General features: G+C 42.4%; 1 protein-coding gene across 5 annotated transcripts in view; it reads right to left on the bottom strand.

Annotated features, from left to right (window-relative positions):
* Nucleotides 1-21,385, bottom strand: part of AUTS2 (activator of transcription and developmental regulator AUTS2) — a 766,509-nt gene that overhangs the window by 402,821 nt on the left and 342,303 nt on the right. For all 5 annotated transcript variants that reach the window (XM_051809512.1, XM_051809510.1, XM_051809514.1 and 2 more), the window contains exons 3-4: nt 18,848-18,949; nt 11,238-11,273 (exon numbers count right to left, since the gene is read on the bottom strand). In XM_051809512.1, coding sequence (XP_051665472.1) covers nt 11,238-11,273; nt 18,848-18,949 — 138 coding nt within the window. The remainder of the gene's footprint in view (nt 1-11,237; nt 11,274-18,847; nt 18,950-21,385) is intronic.

The raw sequence follows: 21,385 nt of genomic DNA, 5'->3' as shown, positions 1-21,385 counted from the left end.
CGTAACACGCTCTGCTCTCAAGCAAGAATTGCAATGTCTCTTCCCCATTCACACTAAATATTGCCTGCTCTGAACAGCTTTTGGATTCCCCACTCCAGGGCACTCCGGGGAGGAAACTGTTTTGGCTGAAGTTGGGCAGGAGCAGGTGGCACTCACCAGCTGTAAGTAATTTTGCTCTTGTTGGCACCACAGCAGCTCTTGGACTTCTCACAGTTTGTGTTCAGCAGGGAAGGGGGGAGGGGAGGGAGCAAACAAGTCCTCAGTGGTGTTTAACAGCATCCCAGGCTTCAGGGCTGCCTCTTCCAAGCTGGCAGCTCCAAGCACACAGCAGAAGACACGGTGCTTCCAGAGGTGCCTGGATGGAGGTGCCAGCATGGGGGGCAGGTTTGCTCGTGCTTCCGTTCTCTGCTGGGAGAGCACGTCCCCCCTGACACAGCTGCCACTCCAAGGTGGAAACAACCCTGCAAAGCAGATGTCAGCACTGCAGAGGAGGCAGGAAGAGAGAAGAGGAGCATGGCTTATCACCAGGTGTGAGGGATCTCTCTGCAGATGGACTATCCAGCATCAGGGCCTTTCAGAGAGCCTCAATACACATTCCTTTTCCAGCATCTCTGTGCTGCCAGTTCTCCAGCCTCTGCATGTGATTGTCTACAGAAACAGGGGCTTCGGTTGGAGAGTTTCTGGGGCTACTGATGCTGTGCAAAAGTACAGTAGACAAATACTTCAATTATTACATTTAATGTAATATTTCATCAAAGAAAAGAAGGAAGAACGTGGAGACCCATAAGTGTGGCAATGCCATTATACTGTTTGTCTGAAGTTGGTTACTTCCATCTTCAGAAGCCATCTGAGAAATCAAAAGTTAAGCATGGGAGCAGAAGAGGTAGCAGCTTTCTTCCCTTCTCCATTTCTTATCACAACAGAGGGAATTCAGACTTGCATGACCATCTTTTCTGGAAGATTTTTTTTTAAAGTGCTTTAAATATCTTAAATCCCTCTCTTTTCTTTCAGCTATGCACCATGACACCCTTTACACCTGGAGTCAGAAATGATTCCTTGAAACTGCAACATATTCCTCTTGCATTCCCTGACATACCCAACAGTCCAGCCCTTTGTTTGGAAGGTTCCTTTCATTTCCAAATGGCACAAGTGTCATCATGTGCTGTAGTGGTGCCACTCCACTCCAAACATGAACTTCACTTTCTGAACCAGCCTGGCAAATGCACTCAACATTCATTTTTTCCCCTCCAAGCTCACCTTTCATCACCATTCCTGACAGACACATCCTCCTTGGCAAAGATTAACACTGCTAATGAAGTTATCTCATGATCTTTTGTTATAACTGGTGTCTATTCTGCCATTTAACAACAAACTCTTTTATCTGCTAAGGAGGAGCAATTAGTCAATGCTATTAATATTATGAGGTTCTATTACAGTATTAGCTAGAAATCTATTTACCCAGTGCTCTCTACTAATGCACAGGTAAGCATCTGTCTCTGTGATGAAGAGTAATGTTACATAGGTCACTGGATAAAATGAACAGCTAAAACATTCATAACAAATACCCAAGAAATCACTTTCTCTTCATCTGCAGGCAACTGATTCTCACAGATTTTTCCCATAAATCCTTTTACAGTGATGCTACACAATATGGCCAAGTCCATTGATACTATAAGCCAACCTTGAGTTTGTCCCAAAAGCACACTCAGGAAAGCAAAGAGATCTGCTGGAACACCCTCCATCATGCAGCAAAGACAGCCAGGAAGCTCCTCGGGAATGCAAAGTGCCCAGATCTGGCTGCACGAGTCAAAGGGCTGCTCGTCACGGACACGACGGCCCCGAACCATCGTGTGGCACCCACAGCTCCCTGTGGGAGGCAGAGTTCACCACATCAAGTGAGATGAGACTTCAGGAGGTGAATGAGCTACTTCAGCTGAATGCACATTAACCCTCGGGTGGAGTGAAGACGAAAATATTTGCCCTAAATTTATTTTTTTTTTGAACAGATTTACCATTGCTAAAGGAAAGGCCATCAAACCCCTTGACTGGGTCTGAGAACAGCAAGAACCTAATAATCTTTTTCTTATGGACAAAGTGCTCCCCAATATTTATAATGAACCATTACAGCATTGCAACTGTACAAGCCTTCAGCTAATTACTTCCACTGAAACAAACACACAAATCCTCCAGCTCGGTGCTGCCACACACGCACAGACTCTCTGAGCACCAAGCCCTCAGCAACCTTCCTCTGATGGACATTTTTTTTTCCAGGAAATGACACAGAGACATAGGTAAAAGGTGATTTAGATAGACTGCTGTGTCACAAATTGTCAGGATCTGATTTAAAGACCTTGCCTTTGTCAAGAAAGACAGCTGGGTGTCTGCTTTAAAGAAGTACTGGGAATATTTTCATCAAAGGTTTGAATTGAAAAACAGTGGGAGGTAAATATCTGAGATGTTGCCAAGAAAGACCGCTATATCCGTGCAATTACCATTAACAGGGGACAGCAGTGGTTCAATGAAGTAATTCAATCTGGTGTCCTACATTTTATCAGACAGCAATTTTGAGTTCTGACATAAAAGGCTGAGAAAGAGGATTGGACTCTTTTCTGTGAAATTCAGCCTTAATTCTTGCAATCAGGAGATGTGTTCTCTGCTCCAGGTACAAGCCTACTATCCCTCCAAGGGACTCAAAAGAAGAATAACCTAATATTCACCTTAACACTGCTCATTCACATAAGAACAAGTCATACTTTGGGCAAGTTTGGGAACTGAGTGCCTGCAGTATTACAGGAGTGTTTTCCTCCTGACTTAGCTACCTCAGTATTTCTTTACTTGCAACTTTTGCCAGGAGAAAAAGACCTGTTGTTTAAAAAAATTAAACAATATGATGCAGCCTAAATCAGTAAATGTATTCTTCCAAAATATAAGAGAGGGAGAGATGGTGTTTCTCAGAAAATGGCAAAATGAAAAGCTTATGGAAGCTCCCACCAGGACGATACCATCACATGGCTTCTCCTCACCATTCATCCACCCGCAGTGCATGCTCCTAGTTCCTGAGAGGCTTCTCCATTATCCTTCTCCACAGTGATCCTGGCAGTCACTCCAATGACCGTGCTGGTGGTTTCCAAGGTGGCCAAGTCTGCACAGCAGCTCTGCCAGGCAGAGCTGAGCAGCCCAGGGCTCCCGTGCTGGGGCACAGGATGAGCTTCACACCATCTCCACACAGCACCCACCCAAACAAGCACCTCGAACCCCTTCTTCAGGGAGATCACCAGACGTTATCCTTTTAACTCCTTTCTGCCATAATGCTTTTTGCCATAACCCCTTTCTGCATGAGAGTGCTGGTCTACAAATTCTTGTGTTATGCCATGCAGAGACCTCGCAAGGTTTCCCCGTTATTTCAACAGCACACAGGTGAAAATGTTCATTTTATATTTTTCTGAGTAAAATCTCACCACAGACAATAACACCATCAGAATAATTTGCATCAGAAACAGCCCAATGTTGCTCTTTCCACTTGGCCTACAAACAAATTTTGCCAAGTTCCAAACTTAACAAAAAAGAGCAAACTGGCTCTTGTGTTGTAGAGAATGTGGTCAGCCCCCTTCAGACATGAACAAAGCCAGGACTCACTGAAGCACTCCCTCAGGGACTGCATATCCCTTTGCTTTCCATAAAATGATATAGAATCTCCTCTAGAGACCCACCACTGTCTTTGCTCCCAAATATTAAACACACAGTACAGCCAGTGCTATTGAGCATTCTCTTCTAAGGATATGAAACTGAGACCCTTGGAAGATGAAGGCTCTGTGTGTGACAGCTTAACTGCTTGCAATCAAACTAATTTGCTGTACGATGACCTGAAATGAGTTTAAAAGCACCATAATGCATGTTTAGCAATCAGTGAAGCAATCCTTTATTATTCAGGTTCACATCTGCAATTCCTGTCACATGTTACCACAAAGAGGGGGAAACACAAAAAATAATTATTTTGCTTTGCAAGAGCTGATGAGCAAAACATGAGCCACAAGTAATGTGGGCCATTAGAGACCAAACTTAGAGTGACAGCAAATCTTAAATCTATCTGCTACTTATAGAAATCTTATAATGTCCAGAAGAAGAAATTATATAATTAAAAACTTGCTTATAAATGATAATGTCTTGATTTTTCTAAATTGATTTTTGCTGGAAAAAACTTATTAAGGAAGTTCACCTGAAATGCCATCAAAAATATGAACTGAGTGTGTCTCCAGGTTTTTAAACTGTAAATGAAGCTAACAACCACTTTCAACATCTCCCTTTCCACCAGTAACAAAAGTTGGAGACCCTTCTGACAAATAACAGAGCTTTATATCACCCCTCCAAATACATAAAATGTCTTATTTCCTTCCTTTCTCCCTTTCTTTCTTTATGCTGTCTCCATTCATCACACTTGTTATCCTTGGGAAAGAGATGCCTCCAGCAAAGTACATGGAGAACCACACACAGAAGCAGAAGGAAAAGGGACCAACAAGCTGAAAATACTTGGTGAAAGAAAGGCAAGAGCAGCAAATATAACACCATGCCAGAAAAAACCCCAATGGAATGACAGAAGGGCAAAACTGAGGCGAAGCTACTACAGACAGCACAGAACTGCTCAATTCTGAGAGCTACAGCAGGACTTGGACAAGGCACAAGCACATTTGAGCTCAGCGCTGCTTGGGGATATTGTCTCCTGAATCACCAAAGGTATCTGGGAGCTGTCCCAAAGAAATTAAAGTTATTAAAGAAATTTCAGTGTTGAGATAGAGGGTGAAAATCTGTGTTTCAGCAATGAGGGGACACACTTGAAAGACCAGAAGTTCTGAAATTTGATCTCACTCCTGCTTAGTTGGGTAAGAAGCTGCTGTGGTGCCCTGCTCTCCTTCTTTAAGATTTGGACAACATAGTTTCAAACAATTCAAAGAAGAAGTGTAAGGATTAATATTTTAAAATCCAAGCATGTTATTCAAAAATGCATCAGGGCAGGGTTCTTCAGTGTGTGAGGAAACATCCCTCTGAAGGGCTGCCAAAATAACTCTGACCCTCACCATCCCTGTTCAAAATGATCCGAGTAGAGACCTATCCTGACCAAATCCCAGCTCAGGTCATTTACTCTGCTTGCCTAAACCTTCCTCAAATACTGAGTTAATAATATGTGAAATACACAGTTTTCTTCTCCAAAAACAGTTGTTTTGCTCCAACTATTCTTATTGTGATTAGCAGGTTGCTGGAAATACCCACACTCCTGCTCTTGCTCTTCTTGCTTTGCTGGTCATGTTGTTTGCAAACTCTTTAATGAGTCTCAGTTCTCCCTAGGAACAGCACTATAGTTTATAAATGCAAAAATTAATAGACCTGGGGTAGATTTTATTACATGCAATGTATTTAGTTGGCATTGATGATGCCTCCCTTACAGCAGCTGGTACAATAAACTGCATTTTCAATGTCTCCTGGAAAACAAAAGACAACACCTAAAAGATTTCAGATGAAGAAACACCAGGTTTCCTGGTCTCATTGCACCACACCAAGTCTGCTCCAAGGAGGGCTGCAAACACTAATGAGTAATTACGGCCCACAGAGAGATTTCTACTGGGGATCTTGTCCACTGTTCTTGAATCTGAATTACTATCTGAAAATTCATAACCTCTGTTGTCAGCTTCACTTCTGCAAAGAATGGGCACATGGAGAATTTAAAGTGGAGCTAAAATGGATTTCAATATACCCTTCACAATAATAGTTGGTAAAACTAATTACAGTGAGAAAATTGGAGATCATTCATTACCCGACTAAGCAAATTAGGATTCGTTAACAATGATTTATAGTGCCAAACACAGGATAACAAGGATTGTCTTTCAACTCTGGTTACAGGGGACATGACAGTTTATGGTGTGGTGCCATCCCAACAGCCTTTGTAGACCCCACAGTATTTCAGAGGGATAGACACTTTTACATAAGCGAAATACATTTAAATGCACTAAAAATAACTGAGCAGCTTAACCTACTTGCAAGAACAACAGTTCTTTGTTTACCAACACCACTGTGTACATGATGTGGAGCACAGCACCACATCCCTTCTGCAGCATTAGCTGCTTGGATTTATTAAACCTCTTCCACATGATACTTTTGGTCTAATCTGTTCCTCTCCTGTGGAAGCCGATGGGTCCCTACTGGACTGTTCTAGAGTGGAATCTCTAAACACACTCTCCCCTTGGAGAGAGGCAACAGCACCACGAATCTGACTGCCCCAAGGAACAAAGCACAGGCTCCCAGGATCACTGCCAGGGCCCATGGACCAGGCAAGGAGGGAAAATCTCCTCTCTGAATGTGCTGGTGTAACTAATTCCACATTTGTTCTGTAAGACAGTGTCTCATGTGAAACCCCCCCTATTGCACAGGGCAATATCTGGCCTTATCTAGGCCAAAGTCTGGTTTTCCATCATTTCCATACTAAGCACCACTGGTGCTCCCCTTATTCTCCTTGGGACGAGTTTTTAGAGCTCTGAGTAATGTAATGCAACACTGCACAACCCAGTGTCCCAGTGGCCTGCTGTAACCACACAAACATCTGCTGAACTGAACCCACCCAGGGCCAGGCTGGAGAGCACAGCTGATCAGGGAGAGCCCCTGGGAATACGGGCACGATTTATGTTTGTCTGAGTCACCAGCCCATGTGCAAAGCACAGTTTTAGCTTTTCTTTTTTTTTTTTAAGGTGGAGCAAGAGCATTGTTTGGAAGAGAAGGGTCATGGGAGCTTTATTCTGCCTTCCAAATATTATTTCCATCACCGGCTTATTAACGAACTTTATTTAGTCTTGAAAAATCCACAAACTCCTTGCATTTGGGGGAGGGAAAAAAAAAAAAGGCAGCACCTGCTAACCAAAAATAAGCATTAAAAAAAGGAACAGAAAACCCTCAGAAATTGCCACAAAGACTCAAGAAGTAGATCCGGGCAGGAAATGGAGATAAGTTGCCATAAACATGGAAACTGCAATTGCCAAAGGACTTGACAGTCTTCAGAACCGGGTTTGTTGTTTAGAAGGAAAACATTCAGTTATTTAGGTTTGATTTCTTCTCTGTTTTGTGTTGCAAACCAATGAACCACTATATCTTTTAATGTGAATTTGGCTGGATGGAAGATACATAAATGAGCAAAAATCATTCTTCAAAGCCAGATAAGAGAAAAAGCTTTACTGTTATACAAATTCCAATCATATTCTAAAACATTTCAACCCCCAGAAATCTTAAAGCAGCTGGACAACATTAAAAACTCACATAATTCAAATAGCTTTTCCTTTAAAGTTAAAAAGGTTGTGATTTTTTCTAAAATTCTAACTTCTAATTTCCAATTGTCTGTTTTGACTTCTTGATGAGACATAATCTACCTTTTAGTCTGTCTTTGATGAGAGACAATGACAATTTACAATGCAAAAAATATCAAAGACAACGGGGAGATTTCCCAGGAAGCATTCAGTTATGATTTCTTAGGGTGCACCAATATTAACAGCATGTCTGGATTTTTTTTTCATATACACCAATCATAGACTGGCTCGATCCCACAGCAAACAGAAAAGTCAGGCCAGCTGGAGTCCTGTAACACAGGTGGCTTGGGAAGAGGAAACTCAGGACAGGGATGCTGCAATTGAGGCAAAAGACTGCCTGGAGGCCTGACATGGGAGAATCAGAATGACTTTCACCTATGTTTCTTCTTTCTGACTATTGATCTAATAATATGCAAACAGGAGGGGAAAGTGTCTCCTCTGACAAGGAGCACCGAGACAGAGGAAGCAGATTCCAACAAGAACAAAAATGTCTGTTCAACAAAATCTGCTGATCACACCAACACTTGTGAAAGAAGTAAAAGAGAGTGGTTCCTAACTGAAGACCAAACTTGTTGGGGTATTTAGAGCTCCCTGACAGCCCTGCACTGTTAACACTCCATCAGTGGCCACTCCCCGTCCCCTTTGCTGAAGGCATCTCATTACAAAGTCTGTTTAATCAGGGGCAGTCCCATCTCCCCAGCTGGGGGTGGGTTAGGCTGAATCACCTGATGGAGGTTCCCAACCCTCTCCATTGCCTTCCTGGGGAAGGTGGGGTGTCAAAGCAGGCTGTGGGAATGCCCTCCCCAGAGCACATGCATTTTAACTTTACCTGTTGCTTTTCAAGGAGCACTAACACAGAGCCAACAAGGACAGAATTCGCTCTCCAACTTTGCCATTCAGAAATTTACCTACTTATTGTATATAATCAGGTAAGATTTCAGCCTTCACCACTACTGAAAGTGCAGAATGAATTCCTAGGATGGAGCTATCGTACAGATATTACAGAAACGATTTTGTGTTACTGGGAAGTGTCAGCTTTATAAATGTTTCCTAAACACTCTGTGATCTCAGGAGACTTTCTGTAGAATATCAGGATCTAAAAGTCATTTCAGCTTTGCTGTAGCATGCACAGGATCCACAAACATTGCAGACACATGACCCACCATCCATCAAACCTGAGTGCCTGGCAAAAGCATGGTTCTCAAAGGAGATTCCAAGTTGAACAAGTATTATCTCTATGCTATGTAGCATGGCCTAAACACACACAGAGTCCATGAATACTTGGATTTAAACAGCAAATAAAAGCTACCTAATCTGTACCTCAGTGTTCATTCATTTCTGAATAAAACTTGCTTCCATATGCAGTAGATGTCCATCAGTGCATTTTAACTTACCTGGTTCCTATGTTTCCTTGGGTGAGCTGCAGTACATAATATTTCATATCCAATGTATATCACATATGGAATAATTTCCAAAGGCAAAAGCTTTGTTATTATCTATTAAACTAGAAGTTATTTTTACTTTCTTTGAGACCAGGGACTCCTGTTTTGATGTTCTGGGTTAACACTAAACACAAAAACTAACAGTCTTTTCTAGTTAAAAGCTTTGGAAAAAAGAAGTCAATTCAAGTGCATATTCTTTTGCACTTTGATAATACAATAATTACATTTATCAGAAACACATGCTAATTGGATCATTCTGGAGCATTTTTCTCATTGTCTGGTACCACAAAACACATCTGGGTTTTATTTGCCCCATGTAAGTTAATAAGGGTACTGACTTCTTTAAAACAATAAGCAAGATAATCCTAAAAACAATTTTCCAAAGTGAAAAGGGAGGAAAAAACCCTCCATTTAAGTGTAAAAACAACTTTAAGATAGAAGCTGAAGGGTATTTTCTACCTTCTTGGCTATTAGTGAAGAAAATGAAAAGAAAGTTAAAGAAATCTTGATACTGTGACTAGAGACAAGAAACAGCACAGTTAAATGTATTAATGGCACCTGACAAGGGATGTCTCCCCCACCAACACAGATCCAAATTAGAATGATTTGAAGTGCCAATACATTGGCCCTAGAAGATGTCAAGCTTCTTCTTGTTACTAAATCCCTCACTCAGGAGAACTGGAAACTTTCAAGCTCTCCGTTGGAGCATAGGGGATGTTGACACCTTCCAGATTTTCACTTTAGTGGACCAACCCACAGACAGTATGGTGCAGGGAACAGCAGATGGCTTGTCTTCTGTTACCTCTGCTGCCTAAAGATGAAGCTGAGCACCGCTCTCAAACCATGCATATTCAGCTCTCGCTGTAAGGAGAACAAGGCTTATTTATATATTTATATATAGATATATATGTTACAGCCCTTCAGCCCATATTATATTTGTCCCATTCCAGAGCATGTCTATAAATGTTCATACGATTTGAATTGTCCCAGACAAAGGAAAGCAATTCCCTCTGAACTATGGGAAGACACTCGAGTTTTAGTTTTAATGCAAAATAAACGTTGAGCCATTTGATATCATTTTTCCATTCATCCCCTCCCTCTTAAAAATACAAGTGACACAAACCAGGGAAAGTGCTGAAAAAAGGAAAGCAGTCTGTTTTTCTGTTTCACAACTTACCTTACACTGATCTGGGCTTTGGTATAATTAGAACAACGACCACAAAGCTTTTTCAATTGGTGATGCTCTTTTCACACCTCACCACCAGCAGTATGAACATTCCGTTGGTGCAGAAGTCCAAGGTAAATCCAGCAGGACACAGCATTTCTCCAGGTATCAAGCAATTTTTGTGCTTGCATTTTATACTTTACAGGTGAGGTCACATGAACACAGTCTAATCACATAACTTTCTTACAGGATCATCGACCCCTGTGACAAAAGACTAAATTCACCATGTACTAATAGAAGAAAATTACTCTCTGGGAATCTGACAAGAGAGCAACAAAGTTTTTCCATCATGTAATTGAATACCATACAGTTTTATTTTCCCCAGAGTCTGATGAAAAGATAGAAACAGGCTTTGATTATGCTGTTAACCTCACAGAGCAATGCTACAGGACAAGGTTCACTGCATTTTACCCACCTGGTTTTGGACATACATAATGCTCTGCTTCTCTTACAGTTTTATAAAGGCAGAAAAGATGTGCTTTGAGAACACAGTTCTCATAAGAACATAAGTTACAAGTGAAACAGGGTATAAGCAATTTAAATACAAGTCTTGGAAGAAAATAAACAGTACATTGGATTGACTGGAAAACATTTTTTTACCACCAAACTTATCTGTGCAAGTAAAAGGTATATTGATGAATGTGGGAATGAGCAGATAGAAAGGTATATAGACTGTTAAATCAATAGGTGCATGCAAATAAATCACAAAACCAAAAAAACTGATCAATTTTCAAACCAGCCGGGGCCTGATCCGCTTTTCAGGACATAAAATGTAAATATGGCATAAATACAAGTACAGCTGCATTTCCCAAGAGTGACCATGAGACATGGGGCTCCTAAGCAACAGGTAGAAATCACTGTGTCACGTTCTCTGGACTGTGGTACACAGGAGATGAGGCAAAGAATTGCTACAAGGGGAAATCAAGATCCTGCCATCTCAGATTAGAGAGCTGGTAAGACCATGGTTCATTTTATTTGCTCTAATTGTGTAAATTAAATACTGTTGGAATTCATGTAGTAATTAATTAGTTCAGGAAAACACTGGCCACCGTGTTGGAAACCCTACTTCCAGTGCACTTGTGGAGGAAGAAATAACAAAGGTACGTTAAGCTGTGGGCCAGAGTGGGGTTGGTGGGTTAGTCCCATTCCCACACACCAAGGCACTTTTGTCTGAGGAGGAAGCTATGCTGTTCAGAGGCACATGTGTGAAAGTTGAGATACACTTACAAAGTAGCCTGTTCCCAAGCTGGAAGGAGCTGAGCTCTGCAACAAAACACAAAGACAAAGTGGAAAGTCAGTGATGGTTTTTAACACGTTCCAATCCACACAGCTCATTACCAGCCCTTTCCAAGCTTTTCATCACTACATCACAGCACCAATGTGCTGCCCCTTGTCATCTGCTACTGAAACAAACACGCTGTTGCTTAATTTTTCCCTTTACATCTCTCAACGACTCTGAGATGGTAACGTGCTATTTACTGAATTCCAAGCTTCTGCGGTGGACGTAATTGCCAATTTATTTGACAGGCAGCTGGGTAATGAATTAATGATGGCATTTCGCCCTGCACTGAGACTAAACAGACACTCATCAACCAGCCTCCCTGACATGCTGACATTCAATGCCCTGGACTCCAGCTACTCAGCTTCGTGGCCACAAAGGGGCAGGCGGGAGGGGGAGAAGGAAAAAAAAAAAGTAGACTGACTTCAAAACAAAAAGCCCGGTGGGTTTGGATGACTTTTTCAGTGTATGACCTGTTTGCCAATTTATTCCCGAAAGGCCCTGGTTAGTACACACATAGTGCTTTTCTAAAATGAGACATTTTGTAAACATAATTAGTAGTCTGAAATGTAAAGAACGCGTGGGCACAGAGAAGCCGCTTCAGTCAATGTGCCGTTTTCTCGAGAATGCAGCCACTGCAATTTCCCATTTGGATGTCCACATTGTTTGACAAACCAAGGACTTAGAAAGAAAAGAAAAACCACAAGCAGCAAACATCTACAGTGTGAAATAGATTTCAAAACCCAAACTCATAAAAATAAGTGAAACCAATATTATTACCATGGGAAATAATCAAATGGTTTAAATGCTTTAAACGAAAAACCATCATGAAATTCAGTTTAAGCGGGGCATGATCACAACCTCTACATTCACAAGAATTAAGGAGATAAAGGGTTTTGTTTCATTAGTTTTTCATCTAAGCAATGGGGATTACACAGCAGGTTCTCTTAGAGACACGGGGAGAGACTGAAACATCTCAGTCCTAATCCAGGTCACTGCCTGTTCCATTAGAGGGTGGGTGAACAGTTCCCAGCGCTCCTGCCCGGAGAGTCGATGGACAAGGAAGCAAAAAGCAGAGGGCCATTCTCTAGTGAGCACTGAGACAACCAGTCTGTAACTCCTGTAGCTCAATTCTCATTTCTGTTCCTCAGCACAGGCTCATTTTCAGTAATGCCACAGCTCAGGGATAACCAGGAACTGTAGAGGGGCCCAACCAGCCTGGGCAAACCCCTGGAAAGACTGAGAATTTGCATCTCTTCATCCCTGTTCTGAGACTCTTCTGCAGGAGACTCCAAAAGCAGATCTGCAGCGCACAGGTCTGGTTATCAGCCTTCAAGGGGAGCTCCACAGAAACAAATAAATTCCAAAGTCCTCCTGTCCCCACTCCTGCTGCTCTGGAGCCTCAAGTTCTCTCTACCACCATCATCCACAGCAAGGCCCACCTGGCCCAGTGGCAATGCCCCTGACAGTGCCTCTGCTCAAGAAAGGGCACTGCAGATCTGGGAACAAGTGGTCATGAGGCCCCAGGGCTCAGCACAACTGCTCTGCTTTCCTCAGTGTTGCTGTGACCATTCTCTGTGCTGGGAATAACCTGGTCACCACCACAGCCCCGGTCATTGCCCAGCCTGGCCACTCTTCCCAGATGGGGAGTGCCCTCCATGGGCCACAGGCCCTGGATTTGGGAGCCTGTGGCCCCCAGGCTGCAGCTCTGCAGCCCCTGGCAGTGAGTGCAGTGCAGCACACGCCAGTATCAAACACATCCACGTTCCTGGCAAAGCACACCACAAAGCCTGCCTTCCCCCTCACTCATCCTGCTTTTTGCTTCATGCCATTTACATTCTTTTAATTTAAGCTGGAGAGATCTGCCCACAAGTACAACACGTGCAATCATTATAACCACTTTTGTTTCAGCTATGTACAGATGCCAAGTGAGTCCCACTCTTTCACTAACAATTTTTAAAACTTACTTTACTGGCTGAAAGCTCCAAAGTTTGCCTTCTGCATCTGTGTGTAATTTTTGTCTGCTTTCTATTCCAAGTTTTGGAAGGATCAAGTATCAAAACAAAACAATAAAATGGAAGAAAAAAAGAATAAGCAAACAAAATATTTCCCACTGAATATTTTCATTCCTTCAAAAGCAATGTTGCAATGGCTATGGGAGGACAGTTGAAACATAGCAGTCAAATGACTTTCACTGAACAACTGTGCATTTCCAGGGAATTTGAGTTTGCCGGATGGAAATATAGCCCTTCACACATTGCATGCTGCATATGGAGAGTACAGTTTGCAAACTCTTTTTAATTGAAGTACAAAAGACTGTGTTGCACATGCATGGATGACTACGTCAGCTGTGTGTGAACCGTGTGTTGACGGAGCACAAGGGCTGAAGCGAGGGCTATGCAAGAGACAACTTCTCACCTTCTGGGTAACTCCCAACAGCGACAGGATCCCACTACCCAGTGCCCAGCCTGGGTACCAACTGCACAAGCATCTTTACAAGCCCATGCTGAGTCGTGATCCTGCACTGGATGGTTCTACATCTCTTATATAAAGTGTGCCTATAATAGAGGTAATGGTTTCACTTTCCGAAACCCTTTGCAAAATAGGACATTAGATATACTACTTGATATTCACACAACCACCAGCAGAAGCCTGCATTAGGTGCCCATCAGCAAAACACACTTGCTTAAAATTAACATGGTTTTGGTTTTGTTATTTTCATTCTGGGTTTGTTTTTGTTGGTTTTTTTTTTGTTTTGTTTTGTTTCCTTCCTTTCTTAAAGAGAAGAACTTTGGCCCAGAAGCAAAAATGTAGTAACCCTCATGTAAGCATTAGTTTATTGTGTACCAAAGAAAATTACATCCTTGAGGTCTTGGAAGGCACAGTTATACTCATTTTGCATATATATTGTGCATTACTTGGGGAGCTGGGTGGGGAGAAAGACTGTGTTGTACATATTTGTTCTGGCTATTGTTTATGCAGGTCTGACTGAATGAAGGAACAGTGGGTATCATTTCAATTTCTGATGTCAACATCAAATTACTTATTTAATTTCATGCCTGGCGAAGCATTGTATAGCTACACGCAGAATCATTTCACTTCATTTGTTATGCTGTGTTTTCTTGGCGATTGGCTTGCCTTCCAACTGACAGCTTTAATTACGACATGAATTTGATTGCACTGCCGAGGAATTAACATAATGCAACAAAGCATTTAAGCACCCAACCTTAGACACACAAACACACACATACACCCCCTTGCAAACACACACACACAAAGCAGCAGCCACTGCAGCTGATCAGCTCCTGGCACACACACACAAACACACACAGAGCTCTGCTTGTGTGATCCCACTTTGGATACAGCCAAGATTGCTGGTGACATTCTGGAGGAGGAACAGCACTGAGGATTTCAGAGCACATAACCCAAAGACTGTCCCTCAGTTTGTCTTTCTCTGGGCTCTGTACAGGTGGGAGGAATGGGAGACGAGAATTGGAAATATCCCATATTTGAGCCTGAAACCATGAGCTGCCCACAGGATTAACCTGCTGGGGGTGTAGACACGTTTCTTTACGAAGCAAAGAGCAACAGACCTGGTGGGCAGGGGACTTCAGGACTTCACCCTCGGTGATACCTCACTGTGACCTACTCTCAAAGCCCACAAGGCAGTAGGAGCACACAAAGCACTGGGAAAAGGGAAGCACTCATGAAGAGAGCATCAGCTTGCATGAGAGCCCAGGATGAGACCTTTCATGTAGGGGACAAATGGAAAGATTCCTGTCCCACTCCCTGTTCAGGAATTGGAAAAACATTCCAGACAGAAAGGTGCCAGCTGTTTCTTCTGGTTTGTGATTCCTTGTTCAGCAAAGTAAGCAGAGTCCAGGCGCTCCAGGCTTCTGCTGTGCAGCAAGAGTGGATGATGTGCTGCCTCCCAGCCCATGGCCACATGTGAGAGGCTTCTGCTACTCATCCCCTCACTGAAACCCTGCAGTCAACACCAGAAGCAGCAGGCAGGGTGAGATCAGATAGATCAGGGATTTAGGAATGTGCACCAAAGGAATCAGGCGTTTTGATTTTTTGATCAGCAAAGAGGTGGCTGAACCCCTGAATACTCAGTGCATTTGCCATCCAGGTTAGATGTAATTCTCATGTTTTCCTCAAGTAGATCTCCTGGCTGTTTTGTGAAACATGACTAAAAAGTATTCCAAAGAGGGAAGACTCAATTAAAACTAAATACATACAGAAAGATAAGGAAAACAAGTTGACTGAGCTCCAAGCTGAGCAAAAGAGAAAGCACTGCCATCTTGTCTCTAAGCAAGATCTCAGCAAAATGAATTCTACTACTGGAAAGATTTTGATGAGATTAAACTGACTACAGCACCCTATATATAAAGGAGGAGCAGCTCTCCAATTTCTCTTTTAGGCCCCTGGAGCTACCTCCATCCATAAAAGAAAAAACAAGTTGTCATTCCAAAAAAACCCCAACCTATAAAGGGGAGAAAGGCAGAGAGCCATGGGTTTATGAAATTCAAACGGGGAGCTGCATCAGGGCACTGCCACATGCCTGCACTGGAGCATTCCAGCAATCATTATCCCTAATCTAGCAGAGGTCAAATTCTCTGCTAATTATGTTCTCTCACAGAGGGGTGTGTGCCTGTGCACACACGTGCAAGATGAGGACAAAGAAAGGAGTTGATGGAAATCAGTCTCACTGCATTGCATCCGACAAGAACAGAGGATATTCCTCTTCCTACTGTCTGATGCTATCTCAAGCTTCATTAGGAGAAAAGTCTCCTGTTTAACATGGTCTTTTCACTGAATTATCTTCTTTTCATTTCTGCCCACCTCTCACAATTGCTGCAAATTACCGGCTTGGATCTCATTAGCCTGGAAAGGAGTCACTCCTTGTAAACACACCCTGTGTTATCCAAGGGCTGCAGGTACAGTTATAACAGGCAGAGTTGAAAGATACCTGACAGGAGAGAGAATGAAGGCGCTGAGGTGTCCGTTTGCAACTGCATATTCATTATCCCTCTCCCTCATCCTGCATCTGTCACTGAACCATCACTTAGGCCCCACATCAAGGCCCATGAAGCTCCAGCACTGCTGTTTCACCAGCCTGCTTAGAACTGGGGATCAGGAAATGATCATCTACCTGCAGTATGTGTGCTTCATTCATTATCCACATTTCCATGCAGGAGCTTAATCTTACAATGCTGTCAGGCTACATTAGCAGGGATTCATTATATTTCATGGCCAAAATTTGCTTTCTGACCTCAGGGTTACTCTGCCTGCCACGTCTCATATTTTTGTTCTATCTTCTGTTGGGTGTACAACTTTTTGTGTATTTTTTTTTGTGAGAAAATAGTTGTGAAAACAGAAACGAATCTTCAGAGAAAGCTTATTCTGTTGTCTGACACGTTTTCTGGACAGTAACTGGTGGGTATCATTAGACAACTGACTTCTTCAAAAGATATTATTTAAAATAACCTTATTAAGCTCTTGAAGCATCTTTGTGTTCAAGATCAAGTTCAGGGCAGGCTCCCCCACATGTGAAAGTGGAAGTATCACTGGCACTTTGTAAGGCCCTGTCATTTCAACACACAGGGTGTTTGGCTTTGGGAGAGAAGGGTATGTGCTGCTCTGAACTGAAGGAGTCTGGGAAAGGCCACCACAGGCCCAGGTAAGATGAAAACTATCTCAGGCATCTTTTTCAAATCTCAGCTGAACTGGTAACACCAGACCAGAGACACATGCTTGTACTGGAATGAATTATCAAAGCATAAAGGAAATTTCCTTATTAAGCAGGATATAAATTATGTATAACATTTTCAAATGTACATCTTCACATATATTTACATAACGTTCCTTTTGAGCAACCTGTGAATCCCTGTGTCCTCTCTCAGATGCACTGGGGAAGTTGTATTTGCTCTCTACTTCCTTTCAATTTGCCACAGTGCCAAGACAAAGGAAAAGTATTGTAAAAACATCAGAGAAAAAGTGGATTTGACGGGTGGAGGGGGAAGCAGGACTCTGCTCTCACTGCCAGGTCTGGCACTGCAGTGCTGTGAGCTGCTGGGAAGCTCAATAAGGCTCAGAGCTCTCCACTCAGTACATTGCAAGGGAGCAACAAGGCTAAATTAAAACCATGTGTGTAAGGAGTTGTGAAAATTTTTTGCTGGAAGGTGCTGTGTAATTGTGGAGTTCATTGCAGTGACTTCTCAGCTGCCACAGGGCTCAGAGGCAAAGGATGGCAATGGTGACAGGCTGCCATCCACTGCTACCTGTACAGAACATTTACTCACTATCTCCTCTGGTTTCAATCTGCTCTTCCAAGGAGCCCCCAGAGTGACCTCACCTGACAGCTATGAAGGGCAGGCTCTGAAGAGTTTAGCTGACTGTACCCATAAAGGCTGGCTCTGGGGAAGAAATGGACCTCTACAATAAGGTGACAAAGGGATGTGGAAAGAAAGTGCTACAGATTTCACACTTTCACAGAAAAAGAAAAATCAGGCATCTGTTCCAGTGATATGCACAATTCAGCAAAAATTGCTAGCTGTGTGCCTCGAGGCTTAAATTTGCACAATGAAATGTATCCTTTACAAAGGTATTTCTTTTAATGCCTGCTCAGTTCAGTTTTATTGGATTGGCCTATAGAGGACACCATCTGGTATCTGTCATCCAAATCTACATGGACATGCTATCGATAAAATCCCCATTTCCAAAATGTGGGTTAGTTGAAAGTAGGGCCAGATTGCTGGCTGATACAAATTGGGCTGACTAATGTAGCCATCCATGCTTTTGCCAGCCAAGGATCTGACCTACAAAATCCCCAATTTAGATACTCTTTGGGGACAGGGCTGTCTTTATATTCTGTGTTGTAAAGCATGTAGCACAGAGGACACAGAACTATGAATAAAACACTCAAGGATTGTGATGGTACACATAATAAATAATAATAATCTGATTGCAGCAACAGAGAGATTTCTGTAGTCATTCCTCTGTCAGAATAACTCGTGTGTGTCACCCCGTGAATGGCCAGCATTATCTAGTGGAGAAAAACACTCTCCACAGAGCTGCCATCTCAGGCCCTTCCACAGCAGTTTAGGTAGAGCAATAAAGGCAGAGCTTATGCTATTGTTGGCCATGTTATATCAATTCATTATATATAAGTTAGCTGAGTCTCTCTAGACACTCTAATACTTTTCATAAAGACAGTATTTAGCCCAAAGAAATACATTCTTTTCCTTCCCCACTTGGGGTAAAAAGAGGCCACCTCACTTCTCAACTACGCAGAACATTTTTACTTCATTAAATGGCCTTCGAATGTTTCAAAAGTAATGAGTATTTGCACACAGAAAGACATTGGATCAAACTTTAAGAAGTTTTCTGAACTGGGGCAGGAGATTAAGTTACCTCTTCCTCTCCAGAAACCCCAAAAGAAGGAGATTTTAGCAACCAACCATCCTAGAAACTCAATCCCGTTATGCCTCACCCCCCTCAGAAAAGCCCAGCAGGGTTCCCCAGAGCAGTGTTCAGCTGGAGGAGCCACACTCACGTCACTGAGTCTTTCCCGGGAGCTGCTCCGATGGAAACCCTTGGACTCCCCGCTCGCGCTCTCGCTGTCGCTGTCCCGGCAGCTGTTCTGACCTGGCTTGAGCTGCAGGAGAGAGAAAAAACAAAGAGAGACAGAGTTTAGCCTGGTCCAGGCAAGTGCCCTTGTCCACTGCTCTTCTTTAACCCAGCCCCAGGTGCACACAAAGCAGCGTTTATGTGGTGCTTTCAGCACTGTCACCGTGTGACCTTGTGCCAGGGCAGGACCTCAGTGAGACCATGAGCGCAGAATCTCGTGCACCTCAGAGAGGGTGTGAGGTCCAGGGGCTGCAGGCAGGAAGGGGCAACACTCATGTCCCAAGGAAATCACAGTTTAAGACCTTCATTTGGGAAGCTATTAGACTTCTCAAAGTATTTCTGCCATAGATGAAGTTGTTAAAGTTACCATCACATTGCAGCATGCACAGAGTCAAACCCTCCCTCATTACAGCACAGTATAATGTGGATTCTGAGATCCATGGAAGTTTCCCCAGGGGAAGAAGAAGTCATCACTCCAGAGAAGCCTTTTTTGGCTGGACTAGCCCCTAACCACGTTGCTTGGTATTATAAAAAATTCTTGACTAACCTCAATGTTCATAAAACAACATGATAGGTATCAAATTGCTTTTGCCTTTCAAGCCAGCTTTAATGAACTTTACTGGCATTGCAATAAGTAAAAAGCACAAAAAAACCCCTACAAACTGTATTTTCATTACAATTGAGAACACATCTGCTTTCTCTTATGCTGTGCACTGTGCAGGTCAACACGTTACACAGCAGTGCACTGAGAAAAGCATTTACCATATACATTCATTACACATGTCCACGAGCACATATACACATATACAGCAAGGGTATATATATATATATACACATATATCACCCACATCCACTTCAATGCTGAAAATGCATGTATCTGTTTTAATGTATCCTTCCACATATTTTGCTTGAACATATTAAAATTTTCATCTAGCCTTGTTGATGCTCCATTTGAACTAACCTCCTGTGAAGACTGGTTACTCCAGAGGTCAATTCTGGCAAGAAGTCTATTTCAGAAATTTAGATCTAAAATCACATACATAAATACTGGCAGCAGAGGTAAATGTAGACAAAATACTCGGCAAGGTATCTAATGAGGTATTTTATGAGACACCTACTACACTCAGCAATATCCATATAACAAACACCAACCAACTCCTCCTAAGTTATTCTAATTACTCATATGATCATAGTAAGTTCTATTCAGACTGTACAGGAGTAGACATTCATTCATCTCCATTCCATGACTGGAGACCAAAGGTTCCTTCTCCATGAACACTCTCCATCACCTTTCCCCCCCCCCTCTTTCTTCTCTCATTCCTATTTCCACACACAAAAATTCACACAGATGCTCTTTTAATGGTGCATGCAAGCAAAACACACTTGTGCTGATGCACATTCCCACTGTACACCGTGCTCACCCACGGCCACTGCTGTTCTGCCCCAGGTTCACTGAAGGACCACACAAAGTATCCTCACCCTTTATCAGTCAGCATTTTCTCACTACCAGAGCAAACTGTATCTGCAATTTTGGGGCCTGTGTGACACTTCTCCTTCATCCCTTATTCCCCTCACTCTATAAGGCACCTTTGGGTGCTCTCTATCAGTCAAATCAAAGAAAGGACATAAAGCATATGAAACTAAAGGTTCCAACACACAGTTGAATTGCACTGCATGAACACAACTGCAAAAAATGGCACAGGCCTACTCTCAGCTCAAAGAAAATGTAACAGAAGAACTAGAGCTATTTGTCAGACACAATTTAATAAATAAACTAAATATTCCACAGCTCAGCCAGAACATTTTCCAGTAAAATTATTTTTATTTCAAATGGAATGGTTTATCAGTCAGATGTAATAGATCTCTGTAGCATTTTTTGGAGGCAGAGGGGAGGATAACGAATTCAAGAAGTCTTACACTTCATATATAACTCACTGATCTTATCTAGGACCTCTGTATCCTGTAATTTTATGGCCTCAAGTTTACAATTTAACCAACCAGAGGAAAATGGATCAAGTTTCCTTGTCAACATCTGCTCAATGATGGAAAAACTCTTATTGCAACTGGGGCATTAGGAACTTTTTTTCTAGTCTCAGATTTTAATTTTAGAACTTCAACTTATTTTGTACACAGTTTTTACACATTAGTTATTTGCTAACTAATCATAACAGCTCAGTTCTATATTTCTTCTACACCATTAATTCCAGCTAGTTAGAAAGAAGAGAAGAAAAACCCAGCAGGTGTCATTTTTCTAGACACAATTTACACTGAGTAAGAGAATATGACCAAGATATCTGAGCCTTAAATTCTGCAGGAACAAAGTGAACTGCATAGACCAGACAGCAAACTTGGAAATAAGTCCAAGATTTATAAGCTTTCCATATTTTCCTCTCTTTTTTCCAAGTTGAGTTTCCCCATGTGCCAAACTGTTGAGGGTTTACATTTTATTCCAAAACCCATCAAT

Source organism: Manacus candei, unplaced genomic scaffold (genome assembly GCF_025592945.1).
Source record: "Manacus candei isolate 608988 ecotype Guabito, Panama unplaced genomic scaffold, ASM2559294v1 h1tg000076l, whole genome shotgun sequence".
Taxonomy (NCBI): domain Eukaryota; kingdom Metazoa; phylum Chordata; class Aves; order Passeriformes; family Pipridae; genus Manacus; species Manacus candei.
Note: the sequence above shows the minus strand (reverse complement) of the source record. Positions and strands in the feature narration are given on the sequence as shown.